This window comes from Heterodontus francisci, chromosome 17, assembly GCF_036365525.1.
Source record: "Heterodontus francisci isolate sHetFra1 chromosome 17, sHetFra1.hap1, whole genome shotgun sequence".
NCBI classification, from domain to species: domain Eukaryota; kingdom Metazoa; phylum Chordata; class Chondrichthyes; order Heterodontiformes; family Heterodontidae; genus Heterodontus; species Heterodontus francisci.
In genome coordinates, this window is record NC_090387.1 from 16,213,158 (window position 1) to 16,241,000 (window position 27,843).

General features: G+C 42.4%; 2 protein-coding genes across 7 annotated transcripts in view; one reads left to right on the forward strand and one right to left on the reverse strand.

The window, feature by feature from the left end:
• Positions 1 to 13,928, forward strand: part of mafa (MAF bZIP transcription factor a) — a 366,266-nt gene extending 352,338 nt beyond the window's left edge. For 4 of the 5 annotated variants that reach the window (XR_010976646.1, XR_010976644.1, XM_068049092.1 and 1 more), the window contains one exon: positions 2,811 to 2,894. Coding sequence is in view for 2 of the 5 variants with exons in the window: in XM_068049090.1 (XP_067905191.1) it covers positions 2,811 to 2,866 (56 nt within the window). In the remaining 3 variants the exon portion in view is untranslated. Of the gene's footprint in view, positions 1 to 2,810; positions 2,895 to 10,716 lie in introns of those variants that run through there. The other variant, XM_068049091.1, reaches the window with a different exon arrangement.
• Positions 12,800 to 27,843, reverse strand: part of wwox (WW domain containing oxidoreductase) — a 1,122,031-nt gene continuing 1,106,987 nt past the window's right edge. The window contains exon 9 of one of the 2 annotated variants that reach the window (XM_068049087.1): positions 12,800 to 13,148. In XM_068049087.1, the coding sequence (XP_067905188.1) occupies positions 12,960 to 13,148 (189 nt within the window). In that variant the 3' untranslated portion in view covers positions 12,800 to 12,959. The remainder of the gene's footprint in view (positions 13,149 to 27,843) is intronic. The other variant, XM_068049088.1, reaches the window with a different exon arrangement.

The following is a 27,843-nucleotide window of genomic DNA, read 5'->3' on the forward strand; positions in this document are numbered from 1 at the left end:
ATCGGACGCCCAAGGCTGCGGGTGGCTGGCAATCAACCACAAGACGTGGGAGCCACCGATGTAGGTAGGAGACTGCCAGGGTACCTCAAGATGGAGGCGCCTTTGAAGATTTCTTAAATTGGTAAAAGTAAGTACGGCCACAACTGCCAGGCCATCAATGTGAAAGTAGTGGCTTCCCTTACCATTACTGTCCCTCCCCTGATCTTCCCAGAAACAGGTGGCAGGAAGGTTTCTTTTTAAACTTCACTTCAGCCATTTGACTAAAATGTTCAAATAACTGAAATCTAAAGCATGTTTTTTTTTTCAATTGAGAAATCTAGGCAAAGTGCCAAGACCCAAAATGCTGGTCAAAACCAAGGGTGAAAAGGGTAGGAGTGAAAACAAGCTAAATATAGAAGTAATGAATTGGTGGATCAAAGAATGTTTAATGTAATAATGAAATGCCAGGCATCATCAGGGAAGGCAAAAAATCTCTCAAAGCTTTTGCCTTGTGATGTTCCCTGGGGGAATAATTTTAACTTTACCTCCATAGCTTAACTCCTGAACTCGTAAAAGCTCCTTTCAACACTTTTCAGCTGCCTGAGGAATTTTCAAAGGGTATCACAAATTACCTTTCAACAAGTCCTTCTGATCAATGCACTCGAATCTTTTCACTTCAGAACTAATCACCACTAGCATAGCCTCACTTCCAGATACTTGAGCATGTAATCTAGCTTGACATTCTAGTACAGCACTGTAGGGAGTGCTGCACTGTTAGAGCTGCCATCTTTCAAATGAGATGTTAAACAGAGGCCCCTTCTGCCCTCTCAGGTGGACAGAAAAGATCCCATGACACTATTCGAAGAAGAGCAGGAGAGTTCTGGTTAACATTTATCCCTCAGCCTATACCTAAAAACAAAGATGATCTGGTCATTAATTTCATTGCTGTTTCAGGGAACTTGTTGGCAACTGGGAGTGTAATCAAAAGATATACATGCATTTAAATACTGGTTTATCCAATGTATTTCATTGAGAGTGAGTTATTCTGAAGTACAATAAGGCCAACACAACAGTAGTTCTATGTACAGCAGGATCCTACAGGCAGCGACGAGGTGAATTACCAATTGATCTGGCAGTGTCAGGAGGACAGGCAGAGTGGTGGGATAAAGTCCCTTGCAGGGTAAGATTTTTTGTGGGTGTGTAGTTGAACCAGGGACTTGGCAGGATGAAATGAGGGGGACAAAGGGAGAGTCTGCAAATCCTGACTGTTGCCTAACTGTGCTGAAGGACGTACCTGAGGCATTGGGCCCGTCTGTCCCATTATAACCACTGCAGAACAGCTGTTATTGCAGCAGTCCTGTGAATCCTAGTAATGGTCCAGTCCTGTTCTTGCAGCTTTTGTAAAGTATTGCTACTCCTTCAAATCTGAACTGCATGTTTAATCAATCACTTCATCCCAAGCAGGTCACAGAGATCAGAATGGTTAGTGCTTTATGCAAAACAAAAGATGGTTTAACTCCAGATTTATGGTTGGGGATTAATTTTTTTTTTTAAATTATTGCATCTGTGTGTTGATTTCTCTGCCAAGACCAGGATCTCAAAGCCTGGCTGGGAGGTTGCTTACCCAACATACCATAGTTATCTCCAACGGAATCGGCGTTTTGAAAGGAAATTGGTCTAAGCTGAGATGTGAGATGGAACTCCTTTCCCCTCACTCCCTCCTGCAATTCAGCACCCAACAGCATAGCCCAAGATTGGTATCTTACTGATCTGTATGGGGTGGTGTGTCTTGATCACACATGTCAGCCTATACTGGGATTTGAATCCAAAGCTTTAGTTAGTGCATCATACAGCAGGTCACATCGGCACCCATCCCCCCACCTCCCCTTAAACAGACACAACATCAGGGATAAACCTGACATCTAAGCTCAGACTGATGTCTTGCCCATATGCTAACTCACACACGAGTTCGCTTATGCTCTCTGACCTATATTGGCTGCTAGTCTGGCAAAGCTTCCATATTAAAATCCTCATCCTTGTTTTCAAATCACCCCATGGCCTCGACCACTTCCTATCACTGTAACCTCCTCCATCCCTACAAACCTCCGAGATCTCTGCGCTCTTCCAATTCTGACCTCTTTCACATCACCGATTTTCAAATCCTCACCATTGGTGGCATGCTTTCAGCTGCCTGGGCCCTAAGCTCTGGAGTTGCCTCTCTAAACTTCTTCACCTCTTCCACTTCCTTTAAGACTCTCCTTAAATCCTACCTCTTAGGCCAAGCTTTTCCACATTTCCTTATGTGACATATTATTTTGTCAAACTGTCTTTGATAAAGTTCTTGTGAAGCACCTTGGGACATTTTACTATGTTAAAGGTGCTATATAAATGCAAGTTATTGTTGTCACCTGGGGAAATTTTTGAATGCGGGAGCTGGGTTTCCATCCTTGGTCTACCAATCTGTGATGCATCAGCTGTGCATTAAACATGCATATTTTCTATCAAAATGCACAATGCTTTGTGAACTCTGGGTCCAGTTTGCAAACGTTAGCAGTTGTGTATCACTTACTGAGGCATTTTTAAGTGAGGACAAACATGCCTTTGGACACAAATGTGGTACTGCATAATGCATATAGCGTGTAAAATTCAGAAAATGGCTGCCAATTCTTTGGAGCAATCAGGAACTACATGAGGCAAGAAACAACAAAAAAAAGCAAACTTTGGAAAGCAGTGTCCTAAATTCTGAATTCTGTATGAAATGATAGTACGCTCACAGAGTGACATAGTATGAAAGCAATAAGAGTACAACATTATCCTCTGCTTTTCATCAGGCTTAACACAGCAAATGATGTCAACGCAGCAGCAAAGAATGGACAATACCACCTGAAGGAGGCTAAACAAATGCTCAGTTACAGGTAAGGCCAAAACTTATAATACTTCCTCCTTCAACTTTCTCTTCTGCTGTTTAAGCTTGCACACGAAGAATGCTCACTTGGTTGAGGTACTGGAGTGTTGCTAGCACATGCTGCGCATCAGTCATGCACAAGCCGAAACAGCAATAACCAGCAGACAATTCAACCATATGGGCTATCACACTTGATCCTGTTTTCACCTAAGTTCCAGACGTACACTTTCAGCAGGGGCCACTGCGTAGTGGTCAGGCTGGGAATCTGGGCTTCCCAGGTGGAATTTGCTCTGCAACCTTCCTTCCCTCCTGAGTATGGAGGATAGAAGTAGTTCCTGCTTCAAGCATTCCCCAAATCCCTGTGGCAGTGTCATTATTTTTATCCAATTTACTCACCTCTTTTGAAGTTATTGGCTTCCAAATTTGGCTGTGGTTCCATGACCTTCGGTATGTCACTGAAATGGTGTTTTGATGCGCCAGTATCACCAGGTTATCCAACTCTGAGAGATATTGCAGCTGAACTTAACCGTGGTCTCACCTGTCTTCTATTTACACTCTCAATAGGGATCGTTGTAGTGATTAAGAATGGAAAACATGGTTGATTTTCCCTTCCTTTGCTCAAGGACAATGACAATAATATCAAATTGCACAGCAGGCCATTCAGCCCAACGTGTCCGTGCTGCAAGAGTAACTCAGCTAGTCCCACTTTCCTGCCCTTTCCCCATGGCCCTGCAAATTTTTTCTCTTCAGCCATTTATCCAATTCCCTTTTGAAAACCATGACTGAATCTGCTTCCACCACACTCTCAGGCAGTGCATTCCAAATCCTAACCACTTGCTGCGTAAAAAAAGTTTTGCCTCAGGTCATCATTGCTTCTTTTGCCAGTCATCTCAAATTGGTGTCCTCCAGTTCTCAACCCTTCCCACAATGGGAACAGTTTCTCTCTATCCACTCTGTCTAGACCCCTCATGATTTTGATATCTATCCAATCTCCTCTCAACTTTTACTTCTCTAAGGAGAACAACCCCAGCTTCTCCAATCTATCCATGTCACTGAAGTCCCTCATCCCTGGAACCATTCTCGTAAATCTTTACATAATGTCCCTGTGGCAATCTCAACTGACATCAGCTAACTGTGCACAGACTAGGAATCAAATCTTGGACCGTCCTGGGCTTTATAGCTCAGAGATGAAGAATTTGCTTCAGATTACTATTATCTCACTTACTATGCGCCTTCAAGGTAGTAAAGCAGGTATCAATTTGGGGACTCATCCTTTGTGAACTCCGAATTTTTTTCTACAGCTTTCACCGATAGCAATACCTTGAATCCCGTAACCGAGCACGTAGGAAACCCTATATGGAATTTTGAACTAAAAGCAAAATACTGCGGATGCTGGAAATCTGAAATAAAAACAAGAAATGCTGGAAACACTCAGCAGGTCTGGCAGCATCTGTGGAGAGAGAAGCCGAGTTAACGTTTCAGGTCAGTGACCCTTCCTCTGGTCACTGACCTGAAACGTCAACTCTGCTTCTCTCTCCACAGATGCTGCCAGACCTGCTGAGTGTTTCCAGCATTTCTTTTTTTAAATTTCATATTGGAAGTTTGAACTGTTTTAACACTCATCACAGCCAACGCCATCAAGTGACCGAGAGAGTAGGTAGGCAACATGGCACCAAACTGCTGCCAATGCTACTCTCTTGCTGTTCAAAAAGTGGGCTGGGGAGGCCTGTCTGATATTTTCCCTGTCCTCCCTGTGGGAAATTTAGCCTCCACATTGTGTCTCTTATAATGGTTTAACCAAATTTGGTAACATTGGGCATGGGAAATTGCAGGAGTGTAATTTCAAGCATTCCCCACATTCTTATGGGAGCTCTGTGCTTCTAAGAATTCAGATGATTACTGTCCCACTTTCTACGAGGGGGATAAGCAGGGTAATTAGTTTAGAAATTTGCAGTTGTAATATTGTCCTTGTGTACACACATTATTGCCACCTGGGCAAAAAGTATATGTTCACAGGTTCACAATTCCCCACTCACTTACATAAATTCAGTAAATGCTTTTTTTTAGGGGCTCATGTGCTGGATAGAATCAGTCTATCTCAGGTATTTCAGATCCCCCTCAACAAGAGTGAAGGCAAAAGATTCTCTGGAATTGTGCATAAAGGAAGAGCCTCATTGAAGCCAAACTTTCAAACATCAATCACAGCAACTGAAAATCAACAACCCAGGAAGCAGAGCAGGGCCGGGAGAATAGATCCCCACCTTTAGGACAACCCATCCACACTCTCACTTTGAAAGCCAAATGTCAAAACGGATTCTGAAACTGGTGTTGGGGGGACGGGGTTGTGGGAAAAGGGGGAAGAGGAAAAGGAGCATTTTCCTTTACATACTATTTCCTTCCCAAGGGTTTGCGGCTCAATCCTACATGCAGCATGCTAAAACAGCGCCCAATAATAAAATTGGTTGTATGTACAAAGTTAAGATGCAGAAAAACAGGCAGGTTAGAGAGAAATTATTTATGCTCATGTTGGTTAGAATGTGAAATTCTCTGCTGCTGACTGTTATTCAAGCAGAAACCATAAATATTTTAAAAGGGAATTAGATAGATGCTTGAAAGGGGAATGTTAGTGGATATCTATGGGGAATGAGTAAGAGATTGGGATTATACTAAGTGGATCAAATGGAGGGAAAGCACTAGCACAGACTGAAGGACTGAATGGCCTCTTTCTGTGCTGTTACATTCCATGGTTTGGCACATTTGTGCCTGAGAAAACACAGAAGATTGAGTTGAGTATTTTTGAGCATCAAGGGACAAGATTAATATAGACATCCTGGTCTTTATTGTGTATTCTTAGACTCACTAGCAGCACTAGAGAATGAACTTGTAAGTCATTGGAGTTAGAGATCCCCAATTCTGTATCCATTTCAGTGGCTATAACTATGAGTTTCACTGTTCAATTTCACCTATACTGTAGGCTTTCAATTTAGCTTCCTGTATTATCTCTTGTTACCCTTTGACATGTTACCCCAATTACCATCTACATCCTTCTAATGTGCAAACACTCATTTGGGTTTAAATGTACAACCTATTGTGATGAATGTCACTCTTAAAAATTAAACACTTGTATATTTAAATAGGTTTGCAACCCACGCCACTTTTGCCGAATCATAAATCTCACTCCTAGTATTCCCCTGGCATTAGAATATCAAGGTATATTAAGAGCAAAGTAGGATAAACAGAATCACAACTCATTCCTATTTTCATTGCACAATATTTATGCTTCAGAATTGCAAAATAATTCCTTTACTGTAGCCTCCTGTGGCTTTGTGTAATAATAATAGCCTCTCACTGTCTCCAATCAGTGTCATTTTGCTTTTTAACTGTTAGCAATGGCTTTTGGTTTATTGGCATTTTATCAAACAAAACTAAAAACTGGTTGAGTGAATATAGGGTTGGAATTTCATTGTGGGGTTCAGAAGACCTTTGTTAACCAAACAGTACATCCTGGGCTTATGATATCATCTGTACCCCTCAATTAACTTCCAGCCTTTGGAGGAAGGAAATAATGCTGATGTATTCTATAAATGCTGGAAAGTGGGATTTGAATAGGTGGATCGTTTTTCAGCCGGCACAGACACGATAGACCAAGTGGCCTCTTTCTGTGCCTTAAACTTTCTATGTTTCTGTGATTTCTATGATTCCTTTGGCTTTTGTTTCATATTCTTCCCCTTCTCCTGAAGGCTGTGGCATAGCTCCATGGGCACCTGAGATCTTGCCCCAGTAGCCTATCCTTTTCATACAGTGTCTATTGATGTCACTGTGTCAGCCAATGAGTTGGGCAGGGCAGACTTTTGCCAGCAGAACCCATGAGCAGTGTATTTTATAGCAAACAACAAAGCAAAGTTGATTTGCATAATCTCTTTAAAAAGACAGTCTATGAACTGCATTGATATACACAGTCTAGCAAGTTAGGGTGTGACAACTTGCCTCAGTAAGGTAAGGGGCAGGAGGTTTAGAGGGGAGTTGAGGAAAAGTTTTTTCACCCAGAGGGTGGTTGGAATCTGGAACACACTGCCTGAAGGGGTGGTAGAGGCAGGAACCCTCACAACATTTAAGAAGTATTTAAATGAGCAGTTGAAACGGGCCAAGTGCGGAAAAATGGGATTAGATTGGACGGGTGCTTGATGGTCGGCACAGGCACGTTGGGCCGAAGGACCTGTTTCTGTGCTGTAAAACTCTATGACTCATTCCCACTGAGCTGAGGGGGTTTAAAATATCAGCCAGGATTTTCACTCCTGATCAATATCCAGTGACCCCTGCTGGGAAATGCATGTAAACTGAGAATAGGACTAGGCCGTCCAACACTCACTGTCCAAACACAAATATGAAGGTGGCTACTAGATACTGAGGAAAAGTGTGACGCCCTAACTTGCTATTCTAGTCCAAACCTGCTAATTCAGCAAAGGCCTGGAATTAACAAGTAATCTGTTTGAGGGGTTAACTGCCATTAACTGGATAACAGGCTTAATGCCTGTGTTGTCCTCTTTTTCTTGCTAAAATGCTTTTCGCCTGACCACAGTTAATGGTTGACAATAGTTTCTAAAGGGGCATTCGCCAGACTTAAACCTGCTAAAAATTAATTTTACCAGGTTCTGTCACCATTCACTCCCTCACAGACAGATGGATGATAGTCACAACAGGTTTATATGTTGCACACCATTAGCTATCCTCCTTCAATATTCAGCAAATAGTAGCAAGATTCTCTATCACTTGGGCATCCATAACGTCCCGACAGGTTTACAACTGCTCTGCTCTAAGAGAACACATTTCCCTGTCTCCAGTTTGTAGCTGATACAGGCTTTCGGCTAGAATTTAAAAATTGTTCTTCACAATGAACCTCAGCCTAAAGCCACACAGCATTTTTTACATTTCCAACTTGACTATCTAAATGAAGTAACTGCAGGACTGGGAAAATCTCAGCTGCTAAAATGTTATCTACTCTTTAAACCCACATCCTCTCCTAAATTCAGCTGTATTTGTATCTGATATTATATAACAAAGATGCATTGAAGGGGAAGCTCAGTAAGTACACGAGGGAGAAAGGAATAGTGACAGAATGAGGTGAAGTTCCATGGGAGGAGGCTCATTATGGAGCATGAATGCTGGCATGGACCAGTTGGGCCGAATGGCCTGTTTCTTTGCAGTATATTCTATTTAACTCTATTTGCCACGCCCCGCCCCTCCACCCCACTCCACCAAAAAAAAACCATAATGACCAGAGTTTTTAGCTTCTTTTCTCCAACCAGTGATTTTCTGCCTGGTCACCTTAATGGATTGAAAATTACCCTGGTGAGATCGGATATCGGAAACCCTGGCCAAAGATCTGTGCCCTTTTTCCAAAGCACTGTGGGCTGGGGAGTGGGGGTGAGGTGGTGAGGTCATGCAGTGGTAGAATATTGCCTGCCCCCACAATCTCCTGTCTGGTTCCTTAACCCCCTAGGTGAGTTTGCCACCATCAAGGTACCCTTTGAGGACCAAGCCAGTCATCTCCTGGCTCTCTTGTCCACCTCCAAGTTTCTGGATTGCGAACAGCATTGGATGAGGTTCTAGGAGCAAGTCACCTTTGCACATTCAGCTTAAAGCGAGCCACTTGTGTAGAAATGACACTGATAGGTGACGAGCACAATCTATTATTTTAATGGAAGATTTCAAACGTTTGCACGAAGAGCATTTGTCCTATTCTTGCCAGTGGGAACTCCTCATAGTTATCCCTATCTGAGTTTTGGCATTCAGATTGAGATGCTAATTTGAGGATTGCCATGATTTTTGAATTGTGGATTTCTATTATGAAATGGTACAGTCTCTTCTGTGGATCTTTGCATTTCACTCGGAAGAATGGAAGGTTCTGGGATTGACAGTGTGGCCTGGTTCCATCTGGACCCAGCCACAAGTCTCCCCTCAAACAGTGGAGGCTCATATTGGCATTCAAAGGGTTAAGAAGGCATCGTCACACAGTTCATTTACTTGGCACGGTCAGTGCAAATAATAGCAGGGAAACCCTCGCTGAGTGAATTAAAAGCTGCTTTCTCCAGCAGAGCGAAGTGTGGGTAAATCTCCCTCTTCTCAGCTCTGATGTTTTATTTATCTTCAGTAAAGAGACACTGCAATAGCAGCTGAAACCTCACTAATAACCCGAAACATACAGTGGGATTTGTTCACATCTGACATTTAATCTGTTGCAGATGCCTTCATCAACTCCTACAAATACATTTGGATCCAAAAGAAAAAGGAAACATTTATAGTTTATCGGGGACGGAATGAAGAGAGGGTAGACTATTCACACATACTTCACTATACACACATACTTCACTATACACTTTGGTACTACCAGTGAATATAATTCTTAAAGGAGTCTCACAGTATCACAGAATTGTTACAGCACAGAAGGAGGCCATTCAGCCCATCTTGACTGCACCAGCTCTCCGAGTAAACAATTCACCTAGTCATTAGAAAATTATTTAAAAATGTTAACATCATTTTTTCCAATGGTTCCTTTTCTAGATACATATATTTGTAATATTATTGATGGTCCAAGTCAGGTACAGATGGTTTGTTGAGGAATTTGAGCTGAATTAATACACCCTTGCATACAATGAAAACATTGCTGAGGCACTTAGTTAAATAACCATGTCCACTACTGTAAATTTGGCCTCCTCCCTCCACACCCCTCTCCCCGATGACATTGCAAGCACTTATTGATTAAAACAGAACAGAAAGTCACAAGGAAATCAGTAGATTATTTTTAGAAGGGCTTTAATCATAATTCTTTGTGAACATTTTGATGTAGTAGTGAAACTCGCGCTTTAAATTTAACATTGGACAATTTTACTGTAATATTAACTGTTATTGCCTGGAGTCCCTGATATGACTATGATAGTCTCGCAAATAACATGTGCCTGATGGTAAATTATGATTCATAGTCTAGTCCAAAGCATATTTGCAATTTATCACAAAGCCCTTCTGTATTAAAATGTTAAAGCAACTTGATCAATTCTAGTCAACACGTCTCAATTTTAAAATTTTCAACTGAGTTTTCAATTCCCTCCGCGGCCCCCACCCCCCACCCCTATCTCTGTAACTTCCTTGAGAGTTCATCTGCTGCTGAAACCCTCATCCATGCCTTTGTTACCTCTAGACCTGACCATTCCAATGCTCTCCTGGCCAGCCTCTCACCTTCCATAAACTTGAGCTCATCCAAACTTCTGCTGCCTGTTTACTAACTCGCACTATGTCCCATTCCTGTCCTCGTTGACCTGTATTGGCTCCCGGTCCTGCAACACTTCAATTTTAAAATGATCATCTTCACTTCCAAATCCCTCTATGGCCTTGCCCTCCCTATCTTTGTAATTTCCTCCAGCCTAACAACCCTCAAGATCTCGGCACTCCTCCTATTCTGACCTTTTTGCACATCCCCACTTTTAATCGCACCACCATTGGTGATCATACCTTCAGTTGCCTAGGCCTTAAGCCCTGGAAGTCCCTCCCTCAACCCCTCCATGTTTCTCTCCTCCTTTAAGACGCTTTTTAAAACCTATCTCTTTGGACATGCATTTGGTTACTTCTCCTAATATGGATTGGTGTCAAATGTTGTTTGATAATCACTCCTGTGAAGCACCTTGGGACACTTTATTCTGTTGAAGGCGCTATATAAATGCTATGTTGTTGTTTTAGTACAGTGAATATTGCATTAAGGACCAAGAAAAGCAAAAACAAAGGGTCCTCTAAGGACTGTTGATCTGCATTTTCACCTTTCATTGTTTCTTTCTCTGCAGAAAACATGATGCTGGAATGCTGATTGCTTAGATCGAAACTTACCCTGCATCTTAGGGCCGCAATAAAGCACAAAACCTCAGAGAGAAAAAAAAAATAACGCAATGAGAAAGTCAACCATCGCAGCAGCGTTCCCAAGACTCCTTCGGCTAGTTTATAGTTTCTTCCTCCTCTTCCACCTTCGGTTCTTTTTTTAAGCAGAGGACAGCAATGAACAAATGAAGACGACTATTCGTTCAGGTCTCTCTCACACAGACACACACACACACTCATATATAAATTTATATATATATATATATATACAATACGTACGCATGATGTTTGAAGAAAAGACAATGGCAGTATTTAACAAAAGAAACAAAAATGACAAGATGCTGGCATTACTTTTAAAAAAGCAAGAAAAACTGAGCAAAGAAAAATCTTTAAAAAAAAACCATGTGCATCGGCGATACAGTCTTAATCTGCGAATGAAGACCTTGCTGAGACAATTACTGGCCCTCCCTGATCTCAATCCCACAGCTGCTGATGGCACCCTGTGTATATACTAAGGTTTCTTTGATATAGTCACATATCTCAACAGTGCTTCCGATTTTCACAGTAATTGTGATTGACGTTAAATTACGGGTAGTCACAAAGGGAGATTCTGAGACCACCCTATTGGTCTATTGGATTCCAAATAGGCTGAGATACACAAGACCTGGTCCAGCCTGCCAGACTTTGCATTACTAGTGCATCACATCAGAGATGATTGCAGATTTTAACAGGAATTGTCATTTTAATCTCAACAAAAGGAAGATTGTTGAAAATCTACACTCTCTTGGCAGCAGTGAGGCTTTGCTGTGGGATTTAACATGCTAGTGTTTGTCTGGGCATTAGGGCCCCTCTCAAAAAAATGGACACCCTGACACATTAAAACCCATCACCCTCTCGTTCAATAGCATCATGTTTTTGAATATGTCTCTTTTCCTACAGCTGTACAAGGCTGTATTTTAGGATTAGCAAGACTGAACCTCACCTACTAGTCTTTTTTAAGCCAATCACAGCCTTGCAGATCAAAACACATTGAGTGAATTTGGTCATTATCATAATTTAGAATTAAAACAGAAACTGCTGGAAATGCTCAGAAAAATTACTAGATTGTATTAGTTCTGATGAAAGGTTAGCAACATGAAAAATTAACTCTGTTATTCACTACACAGATGCTACATGACCTGCTGAGTGTTTCCAGCATTTTCCGTTTTTATTTTAGATTTCCTGCATCTACAGTATTTTGCTTTTATCACAATGTGAAAGTTTGATGGCATCTGCACTTGGTGAATTTGAGACTCAGACGATGCAGAAGTGGTTGAATCATTTCATAAAATGTGTGGTTAAGGCGGGAGGGGACAGCGGTACAAGGGCCAAGCGGAAAGGCTCACAGGTTCGATTATCAGGGTGTTCCTGTTACTCAGACCTATCTGCTACTGTTCAAAAGGAGTTGTTTTATTCTTTAGTTCTAAGTTGGGCCATTACCTGAAACGCCAATTTGTGCAGTGATGTTGGCATGCTTCAATTTATGGAAGGGTAGAGGTATTTAGAAAGAGAGTGAAAAAAACAGCGAAATCTGGTTTACCCCCTTGTTACTGTGTCTCCGACTGGCCTATTACAGAGCAGCAGGGACTAGTGTTATCTAAAGGTCACACTGTCCAATGCCGCCAGATGAAATGGTGGTGCTGCGACTTAGTGAACAACTTAGATGGAGAAATAAAGAGGGGGAACAAAACGAGAATATTTTTAATAAGGTATGGTTTAAAAACAATGGTACTTAAAGACTACTTGCAACACAACCTCAGTAGTCAAGATTAAGGGATTGTCTCATGATCATTAACCCTTTGAGGAATGACCATTAACAGCTTGCACATACTTATTGTACATAAAGGATGTTAGTTTCTATTGCCATGCTAAGTTATTATAAGTAATTATTCATTTGTGATGATCACTGATAATGAGACTGTTTAGCAGAGTGTTCTAATTACTAATTGCACTCTCTGAGTGAGCAAAACCTGACCTATTCCTCAAACAGTGCAGATGGAATTCAGCAGAGTCTTCAAATGGTTAAGCTTTATTTGAGATATACTCAATCTTGCAAGCGAATAACATTGGCAAAGAACCAGAAACAGAGATAGAGAAAAGAGAGAACAAGTAAGGATGGCCATTTCCTGGTGTAAGTTTTCTTGCTTTTTGTCTTCCGAAGCAAGACTGCATGCTATGCAGATTGGCTGCCAGCTCGGTCTTGGATCAGCCTCTCACTCAGCTCCCACAAGGCAGAGGCTGATGCTTCGTTCTGGGCTTCCTGTGACGGCAGGCACCGACAGCAGTTGTTGAAGTACATCCCTCCCAGGCCCTCCAGCTCCGGGGCAATGCTACAGTATATGGTGGTGGCAGCTCCCTGTTGCTGGAACAAAACATGAAAGGAAAGATAAATTTCCAGTACAATAACAATAGCAATTAATTAAGACAAAAATACATGGAACAGTGAGAAACTATATTATCTCCCACGTTACAATGTGGCAGGTACTTTGATGCTGAATTTATTCTGACAGCATTGATGTCTTAAAAATCCCTGCCAAAACAAAATCAGCTACTACACTCTAATTAAGTACAAAGTGCAAGCATAGTGACATGTGCCAAATCTATCCATTCTGCTTTCATCAGGCTGATATAATTGTGTAAAAGTCTGTCAACGATTCCTGCCAAAGTTACCAGCTACAAGGTACATGAAATCCTTGAATGACTGAGCATTACCGCAGCAATTATACAGCAAGCGGGTTCCAACCTCCCCAGACCATCCCACTGAACAAGTTACTGGGTAAGTCATGCGACTATGGGTCTATTTACCTCGTGTCAGGCTACCCGTTATATTAAGCTCACTTTAGTAAAATGCCAGTACTGGGTGCTGTAACTCACTTTTGTGTTTTTTTTCCTGAAATGATTAGGAATGCACACTTGAACCATGCTAATAGGCTTTTGACCCACATGTAGATTTTTGTCGACAAAAGCTACATTGCAGCTTATAAACTGATGCAATGCAGTCCCTAAGGAGTATGCACAGATCAATTTCTGTGTGTGCCATCTTTAGACAGGTTTTGAAAGTGTGCGGTTCCAGATGGGCAGAAGACAACACCATTTATTCTGAGGCCAGCAGCTGGATAGCGAGAGGACAGAAGGTCATACCGTGGCTAAAAGTTCTTGGGTGGGGGCTGGGAGGGGGGGGCATTTTATCTCTTTTTGCACTTGGGCACAAAGCATTGCCTAAACAGAGCCAAGGGGGGGGAAATTGTACAGGAAAGATCGCCTGCTTATAATGAAGCCAGCCCAATTTTCCACCCATTTAAACTAATGGATGGAAAACTAAGCACAGAGTGTTATGCTGTGTAATACTCCGCACTCAATTTCACTCCCCCCAGGCGAGTATTTAATGGCCAGTGCAGTAAAAGAATATCTGCCCCCTGGCATTTACTTAGCTGATGGTGAAAAGTTATTGAAAGCTTAGTAACCTTAAGAGCTAAGGCTTCTGCATCGTAAAACACCAAATTGAATATTAAAAAAGGGATTATTATTTAAAAAGAAAATGTCTGGTCCAAGCTTTAGCCATTCTGATAATGTACTTAAAAACGTTAGAGAGATGACAGTATCCGTGCCCAAAAGGTAGGCATTATTGTTCCCCAGCATCAAAGCTGCTACTTATTCTTCCCCCCAGTCCGAAAAGAAGAATCTGTCATGCATACTAACTACCGTTATGATTGTCCTAAGTGCGAAGTTCAAGCAAACAAAATAAGAACATGAAAAAACATAAGAAGATAAGAAATAGCAGCAGTAGACCATTCAGCCCTTTGAGCCTGCTCTGCCATTCAATACGTTTATGGCTGATCTACATTGAAAGGATATCATTACCTGTGTGCATTGGAAACTCACAGGGACTATGGAAACTCCTTATTGCATATAGGCCCCAAAGTGGCATTGTACAACACAACTCATCTGGTCTCAAAAGCAAGTTTGTGAGTCAATAAATTTTTAATATGGTGCTATTCATTGCACAGCTTTAAAGGAAACCTATCACGAAGCCAATATCAGCTGTAATTGAAGCTACAAGTGGGACTTTACCCCTGATCAGGAAAGGAATAAAATCCCAGCGCATTGGGAATATCTCCAATTTCGGTTCTAAGTGACATTTGTTATCAGCTGCCAAACCAGGTACAGGTCAACATAAGCATTTTATGGCATGACCATGACCATGGCAGTCTTAGTACTGCAAATTTATGAGGGGATGAGCAATCAGAAATGCTGAGTAGATGGCAGATTTGTATGATGGGGGGGAGGATCACACAGATAGTGAAACGGAATGGAAATGTACCTTCTAGTCTCCGACGGGAATCTATAAATTAACCTCAAATCGAGGCTTTTGAAGAAACTATTCTTGTACAATCCATGCACTGGAGCACAGCAATAACTTAGGCAGAGAGATAACAAACTTGACCTCCCATGTCCACAGGATGTTCCACAGTGCTCCACAAGTTAATTTTTTTTACAGACCAGCTACTGCTATTACGTATGCAAACATCACAAATCAAATTCCATCAAGCTCAGTAGATTTTCTCTTTTTCCTTTCAAAATTTCATTGAAATCTTGTAACCACAAACCTCTTATTATTTATTCCTTGGCCCCAGCAGGACTCAAAGGCCAGCGAGTTGAGGTAAAGAGCTTGTTGTGCAAGTTTCATCTCCAGTCAGACAAAGTCTTGCCCAAAGGGAAACTGACTGGAACCAAACTGTTTGCCAGCATGGCACATAGCTAATGTGGTAGCAGCTTGGCTTCCGCCAAAGGCCTGTCTGCCCAATACAAGCAGGTTCAAGGGGTGAAGACTTGTCCAGTCAACTGGAAAAGAACCCATTCTATGAGTATTATGGAGGCAAGAGTGTATAATTCCTGCTTGGGTGCCAGGGCCATCTGATCCCTTGGTTAGTTATCCTACCGAGTCAATCTCTCATACCCGACAGTTGGAATTATTTTGAATACTTTTATATTACACAAAATAGATCCTCTGCATATCAGACAGTCATGACTACAACAGTTTCAGCGGAAAGGGTAAGACACGTTCTGATGACATATTCCCTGAATTACAACTGCTCATTAATTAATGCCAACGCCAGTCCATTCATTTAGTTCTTGTGGGTCGGTGGTGAGTTTCCTCTACTTTGATGTTATCTCAGATGATGATGTAATGGCTTAATGGATAAATGAAACATATGGTTCCTCTAGGTTACTCCATAACAGTCTAAACTACATACGAAATGATGAGCAGGAAAAGACCAGATGGACAATCAAGTCTGTCCCATACTGGACCATCACAACAAAACACTATTTCTGTTTCATCCGCCCACCCCACCCCACGTCGAATCCCAGCCAGCCCCACAGGCATGTAATTTCATGAGAGAGGCAAAAAAAGGTAAGAAAGCAAAGGAAAGCTTTATGTCACGAGCAAGTGGGATGTTTTATTTCAGCTTCCAGCCTAAAATGTTCTTCTAAAATTTCCCCCATATGACGAAACAAGAAACTGCGGAGATATGGGTTAGAAGTCAGACAAAATTCCCACTCCCCATTGCTATGCTGTGACTCCTCCTGGAAAGTGCATGTGTGCGTGTGGATTTTGTGTGAGGGTTAGGTTTTCCAGTTGATTATGATACCCATTACAACTGAATGGCCTGCAGACACCCACCATCTAGGCTCATACATGAAGAATGGCCAAGTTGGGTGAAGTACTGTTGGCATCAGTGGAACCGTATCCCAGCAGGAGTCAATCCCTTCAGGCAAGGAGGAGAGAAAACCAGTGCAGAAAGAAAAAAAAGTATTCTAATAAAATCATGTTTAGGTTTCAGCTCGACTATAAATAGGGCTTTCGGGTCAAGCCAATGTTACCTTGTTGGCATCCTCCATAACAGTGATGGCCTACTGGTGTGTGACTCAAGGCTGTGATCCAACCAGAATCCAGTCAGACATGAGAACAAAGATGTTGCAAAACTCTTTTTTCACGAGGAAGTGTATTTACAAAAAAAAGTAATAGGTTTGCTTTGCCAGCCTGAAGGCATTTATCAAATGTATATGGAAATCATTTGATAACATGCAATGTGTATGAGGATATAGGATTGGGGAGGTTGCCTACTGAATTAATCAATGTAAGAAAGCCTGGCACAGGCACGATAGACCAAATGGCTTCCTCTGTGCTGCAGAACTCTATGAAAATGGCAATCTTGCCTTGATTCCCCGAGTTGGCCCTCAATGGTATTGCACAAACCTGCTTTCCAAGCTGCTTAACCCATGTTTTCCACCAAAGGGCACTTCAGTAACAGGCGCTGCTCTCCAAACGGGGTGCTGTTGCCATGCCAAAGTGCCCTGAGAGTCGCTGTAAGCGAGGCACGCAGAATATTGCGATGGCATCATTACACCACTGAGCACAAGCTGTCAATTATTTTATTATAGTGTCAAAACTACAATCAATCGGCAAAAACTACATTGAAAAGATTTGCAACAAATCAGATGCAACACCTGTTGAGCTGCAAACAAGTCCTGGTGGACAACATGTGAACACACTGCTCCAAAACCATTCCCCCCACCCCCCCCAACAAAATCTTGCAAATAAACACCTGAAGGGATACAGGGAGAGGGCTGGGGAGTGGGACAAGTTCAATTACTCTAGCAGAGAGCTGGCACGGGCTTGACAGACCAAATGGCCTCCTTCTGTGCTGTAACCATTCTATGATGCTATCAGGACAAGCTTGACTGCATGATAGCGCTTTATCAACCTAATAAAATGATAACCCACAGCCTTGTTAATAAAATGTCATCCGAGAACTACTTGCATTTAAAAGGGGCACTTTGGGTCAGGTTAGGTTCAGCCTAAGACCCCAAGAACAGACTTGTTGCAAGTGGTGTCATGGTTAACCTCTAGGTAAATAAAGTTTTTGCAGCTTTTGCTGCAGATACCATGTCTATAACAGTAAATCTTTTAGGACCACTGCATTCCTGTTTGATTTCTGTGTCTACTGAACCAATAATGGTCAGAGAAAAAAACTGACCAAAGCAGGAAACAATACAATGATGTCTCTGTGCATTGCTCTGCATTACAGCACAGAAGAATGGGCCAGAAGACCCCTTGCAATCCAATTAATATTCCTCTGAAGCCAATGGTTTTTGATTGTAAGACGTCTTCATTCTGACTTTTGAATGTTTTTGTCAGTCTGACTAGGGGCAAATGGTGCATGAACATTCTTGTTCTTTTCTTTTGGGCCTCCTTATCTCGAGAGACAATGGATACGCGCCTGGAGGTGGTCAGTGGTTTGTGAAGCAGCGCCTGGAGTGGCTATAAAGGCCAATTCTGGAGTGACAGGCTCTTCCACAGGTGCTGCAGAGAAATTTGTTTGTTGGGGCTGTTGCACAGTTGGCTCTCCCCTTGCGCCTCTGTCTTTTTTCCTGCCAACTACTAAGTCTCTTCGACTCGCCACAATTTAGCCCTGTCTTTATGGCTGCCCGCCAGCTCTGGCGAATGCTGGCAACTGACTCCCACGACTTGTGATCAATGTCACACGATTTCATGTCACGTTTGCAGACGTCTTTATAACGGAGACATGGACGGCCGGTGGGTCTGATACCAGTGGCGAGCTCGCTGTACAATGTGTCTTTGGGGATCCTGCCATCTTCCATGCGGCTCACATGGCCAAGCCATCTCAAGCGCCGCTGACTCAGTAGTGTGTATAAGCTGGGGGTGTTGGCCGCTTCAAGGACTTCTGTGTTGGAGATATAGTCCTGCCACCTGATGCCAAGTATTCTCCGAAGGCAGCGAAGATGGAATGAATTGAGACGTCGCTCTTGGCTGGCATACGTTGTCCAGGCCTCGCTGCCGTAGAGCAAGGTACTGAGGACACAGGCCTGATACACTCGGACTTTTGTGTTCCGTGTCAGTGCGCCATTTTCCCACACTCTCTTGGCCAGTCTGGACATAGCAGTGGAAGCCTTACCCATGCGCTTGTTGATTTCTGCATCTAGAGACAGGTTACTGGTGATAGTTGAGCCTAGGTAGGTGAACTCTTGAACCACTTCCAGAGCGTGGTCGCCAATATTGATGGATGGAGCATTTCTGACATCCTGCCCCATGATGTTCGTTTTCTTGAGGCTGATGGTTAGGCCAAATTCATTGCAGGCAGACGCAAACCTGTCGATGAGACTCTGCAGGCATTCTTCAGTGTGAGATGTTAAAGCAGCATCGTCAGCAAAGAGGAGTTCTCTGATGAGGACTTTCCGTACTTTGGACTTCGCTCTTAGACGGGCAAGGTTGAACAACCTGCCCCCTGATCTTGTGTGGAGGAAAATTCCTTCTTCAGAGGATTTGAACGCATGTGAAAGCAGCAGGGAGAAGAAAATCCCAAAAAGTGTGGGTGCGAGAACACAGCCCTGTTTCACACCACTCAGGATAGGAAAGGGCTCTAACATTCTTGTTAGTTCAATCGGAAATACAGGGAACATGGCCAGGCTTGTCTTCTCTTGTTCTTTTGAAGAGGATATGGCTTTATATCCAAGTCAAGAAGAAACAAAATATACAAACTAAAACCAGATATCTGCTGCATCTAATAAGAATCCCCCACCCCCAACCAGGAACTGTGTTGCTAAGGTGGATTCTGGAAGTCCTTCCTGTCTCCATGCTTACACTGCATTGCTTCAAATTCTACTGGATGTGAAATCCAGGTAAGTTACTACACTGGTTTGAATCTATGATGCATATTTTCAATGAATTTATAGTAGGCTTGATACAGTGGAGTGGTTTTGCCAATGGAATTGCTCTCAACAACTATAATATCTGTACTAAATTAGAGCACTGGCACCCCAACTCTGCATTACAAAGAAATGTTTTCGACAGGCAAATGACAGCTTGGAACGGAACATTCGTCTTGTTACAGCTGGTTACATTTTGAAGAACCTTTGTTTGTTTTAAAAAAATAAGTTCCTGAAAGATTACGGCAGATGGCTCAAAATGCACCTGGATCCCGACAGACACAGAATACTGAATTAATTTGTGAGGAAATGTTATCCGTGCACCAGGCTTGCAGACATTACACATCTCAATAAGTGGCACTGGGATTTCACTGTACACTGGAACTCTATACTTGAAGGAGAAGTATGCTCGGGAGCAGGTACACATTATCTTGACTGTATTTCAAAAGATTATGTGGCAAGAATTACAAGCTTGTTTTCCCCACAGTGATTCCCATTTGACTGCAGCGGCAACTACTCTGTCAGGGGTCAAACATCTGTAAGTTGTTGTAAAGGCAGTTTGCAAATTAAAATGATAGATATACTGAATAGAGAAACTTCTTTGAAGCCCTGCACCATCCTTAATCAAGTCTTGATGCCATTTTCAATCCTCCCAAACATTTGCAAGCTGTCAAGGCAGGCCGCACCATCAATCTTTTTAGTGTATGTGAAATTACCTCGAAATCTGGTTTCGGATTAACTAAAGAGTGTCTGCACAATAAGGGTTCATCACTCTCTTTCCCAAGTCATTTGTCAGACTCTGATTACAGCCCAGAGCCACAGGGGTAGAACAGTCATGGATTTAAACTGCTATTTTTATGCTTATTTGCCATTCTCCCGCTCTCAAGCTCATTCTGTCTGCAATCGGGTTTTTTAAAAGAATGATGTGATCACGGTGAAGCGTCAGCTGAGGCAATTTGGAATGGTTCATTTCCTGTCCAAATTCCTCCCCATCCCCTCCTCTCTTGAAGTCATTCTGGGCTATGGTGCCACTATGTGGCAGGCAAAACATCTTCACACAAGTTGTTGTCCTACCACCGTGACATCTGTCCAAGAGGGGCAAGGATGGGCAAGTCACAGTCCCACCTGGTGACCGTGTACACTTTTCAACAGGGAACTGCTGGATGGTGACACCAGCAATTGGGAACTCTGGTCAAATGTTCTTCCCCCTCCCCCTGGGGAGCTGGGGCTGATCATACCCTGGCTGAGATCAGCAAACTAACCACAAATAGGAGATTAGAACCTGGGGCTTCCATAAGTGCATGAATCTGGTCAACTTATTCACCTCTACCCTTCATTTTAATAACCAAGTCAAAGTATTTAAAGCACGTTGAACAAAATGAGAACAATAAATAATGTTCCATTGGATGAGACTGGTGAGGTAGCAGGACTTTCAAAGAGCATTGGTCCCAAAATTTGTTTCCAGAATGTATCTGGAAATTTCCCTGGAGATAGTGGTGCCTCTTTAAAAGGGACCAGGCAAAATACAACACAAAAATTGATGTAGAATGAAAGCAGATTGTTCCTTTCAAACTTGCCCCTAAGTTTACAAACTCAGAGTAAAATGTAGAAGCCCTCCAATGCCAGTTTTCAAATTTCTAGGCTATTTCTGGAAAAATTGGCATATACAGGATACCATCTGCAGTGCAAATGTGGAAGCTGGCAAAGCAAGATGATCAAGTCAGGCTGTTTACCATCACCGTTCTACAGCTTGCAGGACAGAAAACAAGCAACATTGCACGGCCTTATTAACACAGCTCATGCCATCTCACTGGCAAAATAATTAGCAGTTGGAATATGAGAGAAGGTGGAGCAAAATTAAATTTATAATCGTATTCTCATAATCGGCTGAGTGCCATTTTATACCTCATTAGCAAATGTTCAAAGTCTTTGAACATGTTAATTATTATCTGAAGGGAGTTTGAATCAGTGTTTGCTTTAGTTGATCCACACACATTCCAGTTTTAGGTCCCCTTTTTATTAAAGGGGTTCTGTCACCATTTAGGAGAGTTTAGCATCTGGCTAAATTCCTCAATCAGAAAATGACCTTCTCCAAAATAAAAACTCCAGTAAACCTGTAATATATTGCTTACTGAGGTTATGTTTGTGCAGTTGGGAACTTGTCTGTCATAGTCCCTTAAAGGTCCTTTATTCCCCTGTGAGCATAGTCTATATGGTACAGTCACCACACACACAGATATCTCTGCTTGCTAAACACTCTTTTTGGATGATAATGTCCCTTTTAATTGGCTCAGTGAATTTATCTGGTGAGCAGCTGAGTCATACAAAGCAGGGACGCCCCAGGTTTGATTAACGGCCTGTGCTGAGCTAGTTAGTCTCAGGCAAGATGATGAAAGGTGCTGAAACTGGCCTCAGTGTGGAGTGTGTGGATGTCCATGTTAGGTCAGGATCACGCTTGGCCACGAAGTTCCTGTCGTTGAATAGCTTGAACTTGTTCACATTCAAAGCTTCTGCCTAAATAATGGCCTCTTGGGTGATGTACTGGGGAGAGCTGGGTGCTTGGCATCCATGAAACTCGAGGAGGGGTCAGGTGGAAATCAACTGGAGTGATGTTGTGAGGAAAAAACTCCCAAAGGTTGCATGCAGTTTCCCAAGAGTTAAACGGCTGTGCATAGCTATCCAATTCATTTCTCTGAAAGGGTGTAAGATTGTCTCTTGTCCCCTCCCATTAAAATTCAGATGAGTATAGCACTTCAAGCAGCTTCCTTCAACTGCACTTCAAAAAGGATGTGAAGGCATTCGAGAGGGTGCAGAAATGATTTACGAGACTTTTTTTTTTAATTCATTCCTGGGATGTGGGTGTCGCTGGCTAGGCCAGCATTTATTGCCCATCCCTAATTGCCCTAGAGAAGGTGGTGGTGAGCCGCCTTCTTGAACCGCTGCAGTCCATGGGAATGTAGGTACACCTACAGTGCTGTTAGGAAGGGAGTTCCAGGATTTTGACCCAGCGATAGTGAAGGAACGGCGATATAGTTCCAAGTCAGGATGGTGTGTGACTTGCAGGGGAACTTGCAGGTGATGGTGTTCCCATGCATTTGCTGCCCTTGTCCTTCTAGTTGGTAGAGGTCACGGGTTTGGAAGGTGCTGTCTAAAGGATGAGAGACTTCAGTTACATGGATAGATTGGAGAAGCTGGGGTTGTTCTCCTTAGAGAAGAGAAGGTTGAGAGGTGATTTGATAGAGGCATTCAAAATCATGAGGAGTCCAGACAGTGTAGTTAGAAAGAAACTGTTCTCATTGATGGAAGGGTCGAGAACCAGAAGACACTGATTTGAGCTGATTAACACAAGAACCAACGGCAACATGAGGAAAAATCTTTTTACGCAGCGCAAGGTTCGGATCTGGAATGCACTGCCTGAGAGTGTGGTGGAGGCAGATTCAATCATGGCTTTCAAAAGGAATTAGATAAGAACCTGAAAAGAAAAAAATTTGCAGGGCTACAGGCAAAGGGCGGGTTAGTGGGACTAGCTGAGCTGCTCTTGCAGAGAGCCAGCATGAAAATAATGGGACGAATGGCCTCCTTCTGTGCTGTAACCATTCTATGATTCAATGATTTTCTGACTTTGGAAAACTGGCACCTCGTCACAAAATCAGATAGCACAAAAGGAGGCCATTTGGTCTGTTGTGCCTGTGTTTCCTCTTTGAAACAGCTATTCCATCAGTCCCACTTCCCTGCTCTTTCCGCATAGTGCTGCAACTGTTTTCCTTTTCAAGTATATATCTGATTCCCTTTTGAAAGGTAGTATGGAATCTGCTTCCACCTCTCTGCAATGGAGGGAGGAAGACAGACAGAGAAGGGAAGGAACTATTATTGTGCCAAATGTATTCATAGCAATTGCCACAAATGGATACACTTACAAAAAACTCTTTTAATGCAGCATATCACTACAGAAATGTTGTCTCCAGGGAACGTAATACTGAAAGATTCATCGCAATCTTGCCAAACTCATTGCATTTTGCAGCTCTGCTCCTGCCAGCTTCTATTTAGTTCCGATATCTTTTTATCTTCTTGAAAATCCCAAGTGAACTGGTGAGTTTGATTTTTAATGGTGTTTACATCAAGAGTGTACAAATGGCCCAAAAGAGATACACATCAGGCATGGCTTGATATTTAAGTCAATGTCGAGACCAAACATCTTCGAGTGCAAGCTCCTCATGCAAACTGCTGAGATCTTAAAGGAGTTGTCTTTTAATGGTGTCAGTCAATTGTGAGCAAATCAGTACGCTCAGAAGGGGTCTGGCCAGGTTTAGGCTGCACTATCTGAATCGGTTTCAAAACTGGTCAAGTGACTGAAGAAGGAAATCAGTACGCTCAGAGAGATTTTACCTAAAGCTCACTGCTCCTTTAAGGATATGTTTTTTTAAATCTGAGGTCATCACAATTTTAGTTCTTCATTCCTTTGCATAAATTCCATCTACATTGGAGCACTGAAATAATAAGGTGATTTCCATTGACATGTCTGGGTCAGAAGAAGGTTATATTTCATAAAGAGAAATGGTCTGTATTGATTCCCATTATCTTACATGAAATTAATAACCTAATATTTCTTATGAAATCCGATGGTGACCTGCAGTTTTCTCTGCTTTTATAAATTCTTCAGATCCTTTTGCTTCACTGTGCCAAATATTGGAGTGATAGCTGAGGGGGTGACTAATTGGACCCAGTCTCCTTCATGTGGTACTGCAAAATTACTGCAGTCTTTAATTAAAGGGACTTTGCTGTCTTATCAGATAAAGCAGATTTAATTACTTCAACTTACTCCTGTACTTCTTATTCTCATTTCCCAAATCTGCTTAAAATATTATTTAATATTTTTCCTTACATTTTAAAGGTTTTTAAAAAAAAATCTGTGTTTGTGCCCCCACCCCCACCCAACATCGCGCGCACCATTCTTTTCCTGAAGGTGTAGGTAGTACTTTAACTGCACTGCTTTGTGACTGGCTGCTAGGAAATGCGCAAAAGTGGTCTGCAATGACTCCCCTTCCTTTGAGAATGTGTTCAGTCTCTGCGATTTACCTCCCCTCAAGGCCAAAATCAGGGATTAAGAACAGACAACCTGCTACTCCTTGAAATACCTTGATTGCTTTATATATATAGTATATGTATGGTACTTTCTTTTTATATCTGATAGCAATGGGCAGTTTATTATTTTGTTGTCAGACACAGATGCTCCCAGCTCCCTCAGAAAGGAAAGGTGCTGATTTCTGGCCGGCCAAAGCCTCAGTGGTTTTCAAGTCCGGCTACAGATCAATGGAGCAAACAGACATTCTGCTTGAAACTTGGCTTGGATGGATGGCAGGCGGTCCAATGTTAAAATCTAAGCAGCACAGCAGAATCCTGAACACATGGTCTTACTTCAGAGAGCAAAAAGAATTCATTTTGAATATGAAAAGGAAACCCTTTGGGAAGGAGGTGAAGCTGGCAGTATTCACAGATGCAGCTGTGGGGATATGCCAGCCCTGTGTGTACACCTTTAATTTTGACATAACGTGAGAGATTAAATTACTTAAACACTGCTGGATAAGCATTGATCCTTACGTCCTTCTTATCACCATATGACATCTGCCAATAAATAGGGCTCAATGAAGGCAGAATTCAGGCTGTTATAACCAAAGCAGGCTCAAAGTCAGGGGCTGAAAAGAATTATCAGTTGCCCTCAACAGCCACCTTCCTCAGACAGTCACATCTTTCCCTTCCATCTACACTGTAACCCGATATGAGTTAACAAGTCTCCTGCAAGGAAAGTACCCTGTGTCGCTCCACCACATTGTAGCAAGCAAAAGATTCACACCTACACTCCAAAGGTAAAATCACTTCACAATGGTGGATGTTATAGAATCATACAGCACAGAAAGAGGACAGTCAGCCCATCATGCCTATGACCCTGCTGTTTTTCCATAGCCCTGTAAATTTTTCCTTTTTAATTATATATCCAATTCCCTTTTTGAAAGTAGCTATTGAATCTGCTTTCACCAGCCTTTCAGGCAGTGCTTTTCAGCTCATCATAACTCACTGACTTTCTTTGCCTTGAATATCTCTCATACAGCAAGGCAGTATCAAGCTCTCCCTGGTGAAAAGGGTAGTCATCATAGTAGAACCTGTTTTGGACACTTTTTTAAAATAAAAAGAGTTTCAGTTCTCTTGAGCCCAATGCTGTCTTTGGCAGCCAAGTTTCATTTCATTCAAAAGGCTAGAAACTGGCTTGAACTAGAATTTCCTGCAGGTTTTCCCAATCACTGAAAGGAACCATAGCCCACTTCCAAGCTCAGGTCATGTTAAATGTCCGAATTATCCACCATTGTGTTAATAAACTGCGTCCTAGAATATCATGTCATGGAATTGATTTAAGAGAAGACTTCTACAAGTCAACAAAGTAACCATGGGAATTATTTGCATTTAAAGAAGTAGGGAATCTTAAAGAATTTGGGATAAGATGGAAGACAATAATATTTCTTAGGCTATATGTGAGCGAGAAAAGGCCTGTAATGTTAATGGGGTAGAGATCCCGCATCAGAAGAAGGATGTCTACCCAAGCTTGTGTTTTTCTTTTAGATGCTGAGGGGTCTCATGCATTTGTTTTTATTTACAAAGGGTTCTTAATGCTTTCCTTTACACTCTCCCAACACTTCCCTCTCCCCCTAAAACAAAGCAGGCCTTTGGACGCTGCCCAGACCCCTTCCACAGCCTGAAGTCAACACCTTTCTGCATTAGGCAAGTCCACATTTAGTGGGGCCTCCCACAATGATTCTACCTTTCCTGAGAAGAGCAGCACAGCCCACATGGGGTGCTCTGCTTGTAGCTGTTTAGCAAGGAGAAATTGGAAGAGAAAGGGGAAGGGAACCTAGCAGCTGAAATTAAAATGGCAAGTCATTTAAACCCAGGTTGTGACTGTGGGAGACCAGTGTTCCACTACTAAGACTCTGCATGTTGCCCTGGATTCCCTCTCTGCACACTAGAGAAGGATATTACTCATTAAGGCAGTGTACTTTTGAAGATAGTTCTGTTAAAGCCTAATATTGATTAATCTCATGTAATCTTTCATCAAAATCCCACATGGCTATGAAAGAGTGTTGACTAGACAATTAGAGAGCAAGTAGTGCAAATGGAAATATCAGCTAGTTCCAACTGGTCAAACCTGCATATCTTCTTTGGCCTCCTTATCTCGAGAGACAATGGGTAAGTGCCTGGAGGTGGTCAGTGGTGTGTGGAGCAGCGCCTGGAGTGGCTATAAAGGCCAATTCTAGAGTGACAGACTCTTCCACAGGTGCTGCAGAAAAATTTGTTTGTCGGGGCTGTTACACAGTTGGCTCTCCCCTTGCGCTTCTGTCTTTTTTCCTGCCAACTGCTAAGTCTCTTCGACTCGCCACACTTTAGCCCCGCCTTTATGACTGCCCGCCAGCTCTGGCGAACGCTGGCAACTGACTCCCACGACTTGTGATCAATGTTACAGGACTTCATGTCGCGTTTCCAGGCGTCTTTGAAGTGGCGACATGGACGGCCGGTGGGTCTGATACCAGTGGCGAGCTCGCTGTACAATGTGTCTTTGGGGATCCTGCCATCTTCCATGCGGCTCACATGGCCGAGCCATCTCAAACCTGTATATACTGTAGCTTTAATGCCAATAATGGGTTAATAGAATTTTTTCCCCTTTAGAGGCTGTTGTACATAATTTGCAGTCAGCTTATTTTGACACTAGAAATTGTGACTCCTGCTGCCTAGAGCCCCTCCCCCGGCCCCCCCACCCCCCCCACCCCCCAAGTGTCTCGGGTTGTGATCATAATGCTCCGCTATCTACTTGTTTCAAAGAGGGAAGCGAGAATCTTCTTTTGAATTCAGTTGACAGTTAATTTGTTTATTCTGTGCTCCATGCCCTGTAAAGTTTCTTTTAAATATCAGGTTCATGGGGAGAATGCTTCAGGAACCTGGGTGCCCTATTGCAACAGGAATTTTACAACAGAATTTTGACTACATTAATAATAATTAGAATACATCCATAGTATTGTAAAATTCCTTCAGTTAAGACACTGCGTTATTGTTCCTTAAACTCATTTTCTATTGATCTTCTTGTATTTACTATTATTGTAGTTTATGGTCTATATTATGGGCAAGGAGCTGATGTAGGAAGGGAAATGATATAATGGGTTTTTACATGTTCCAATATATTGACTCAAGGGGATTTCGAGGCTGTCCTACACTGAAAACAATGGCAAATTGATTCTTCATCCACTTCTGGCATCCTCTAAATTCCCTAAGAATTTGTTCTGGCC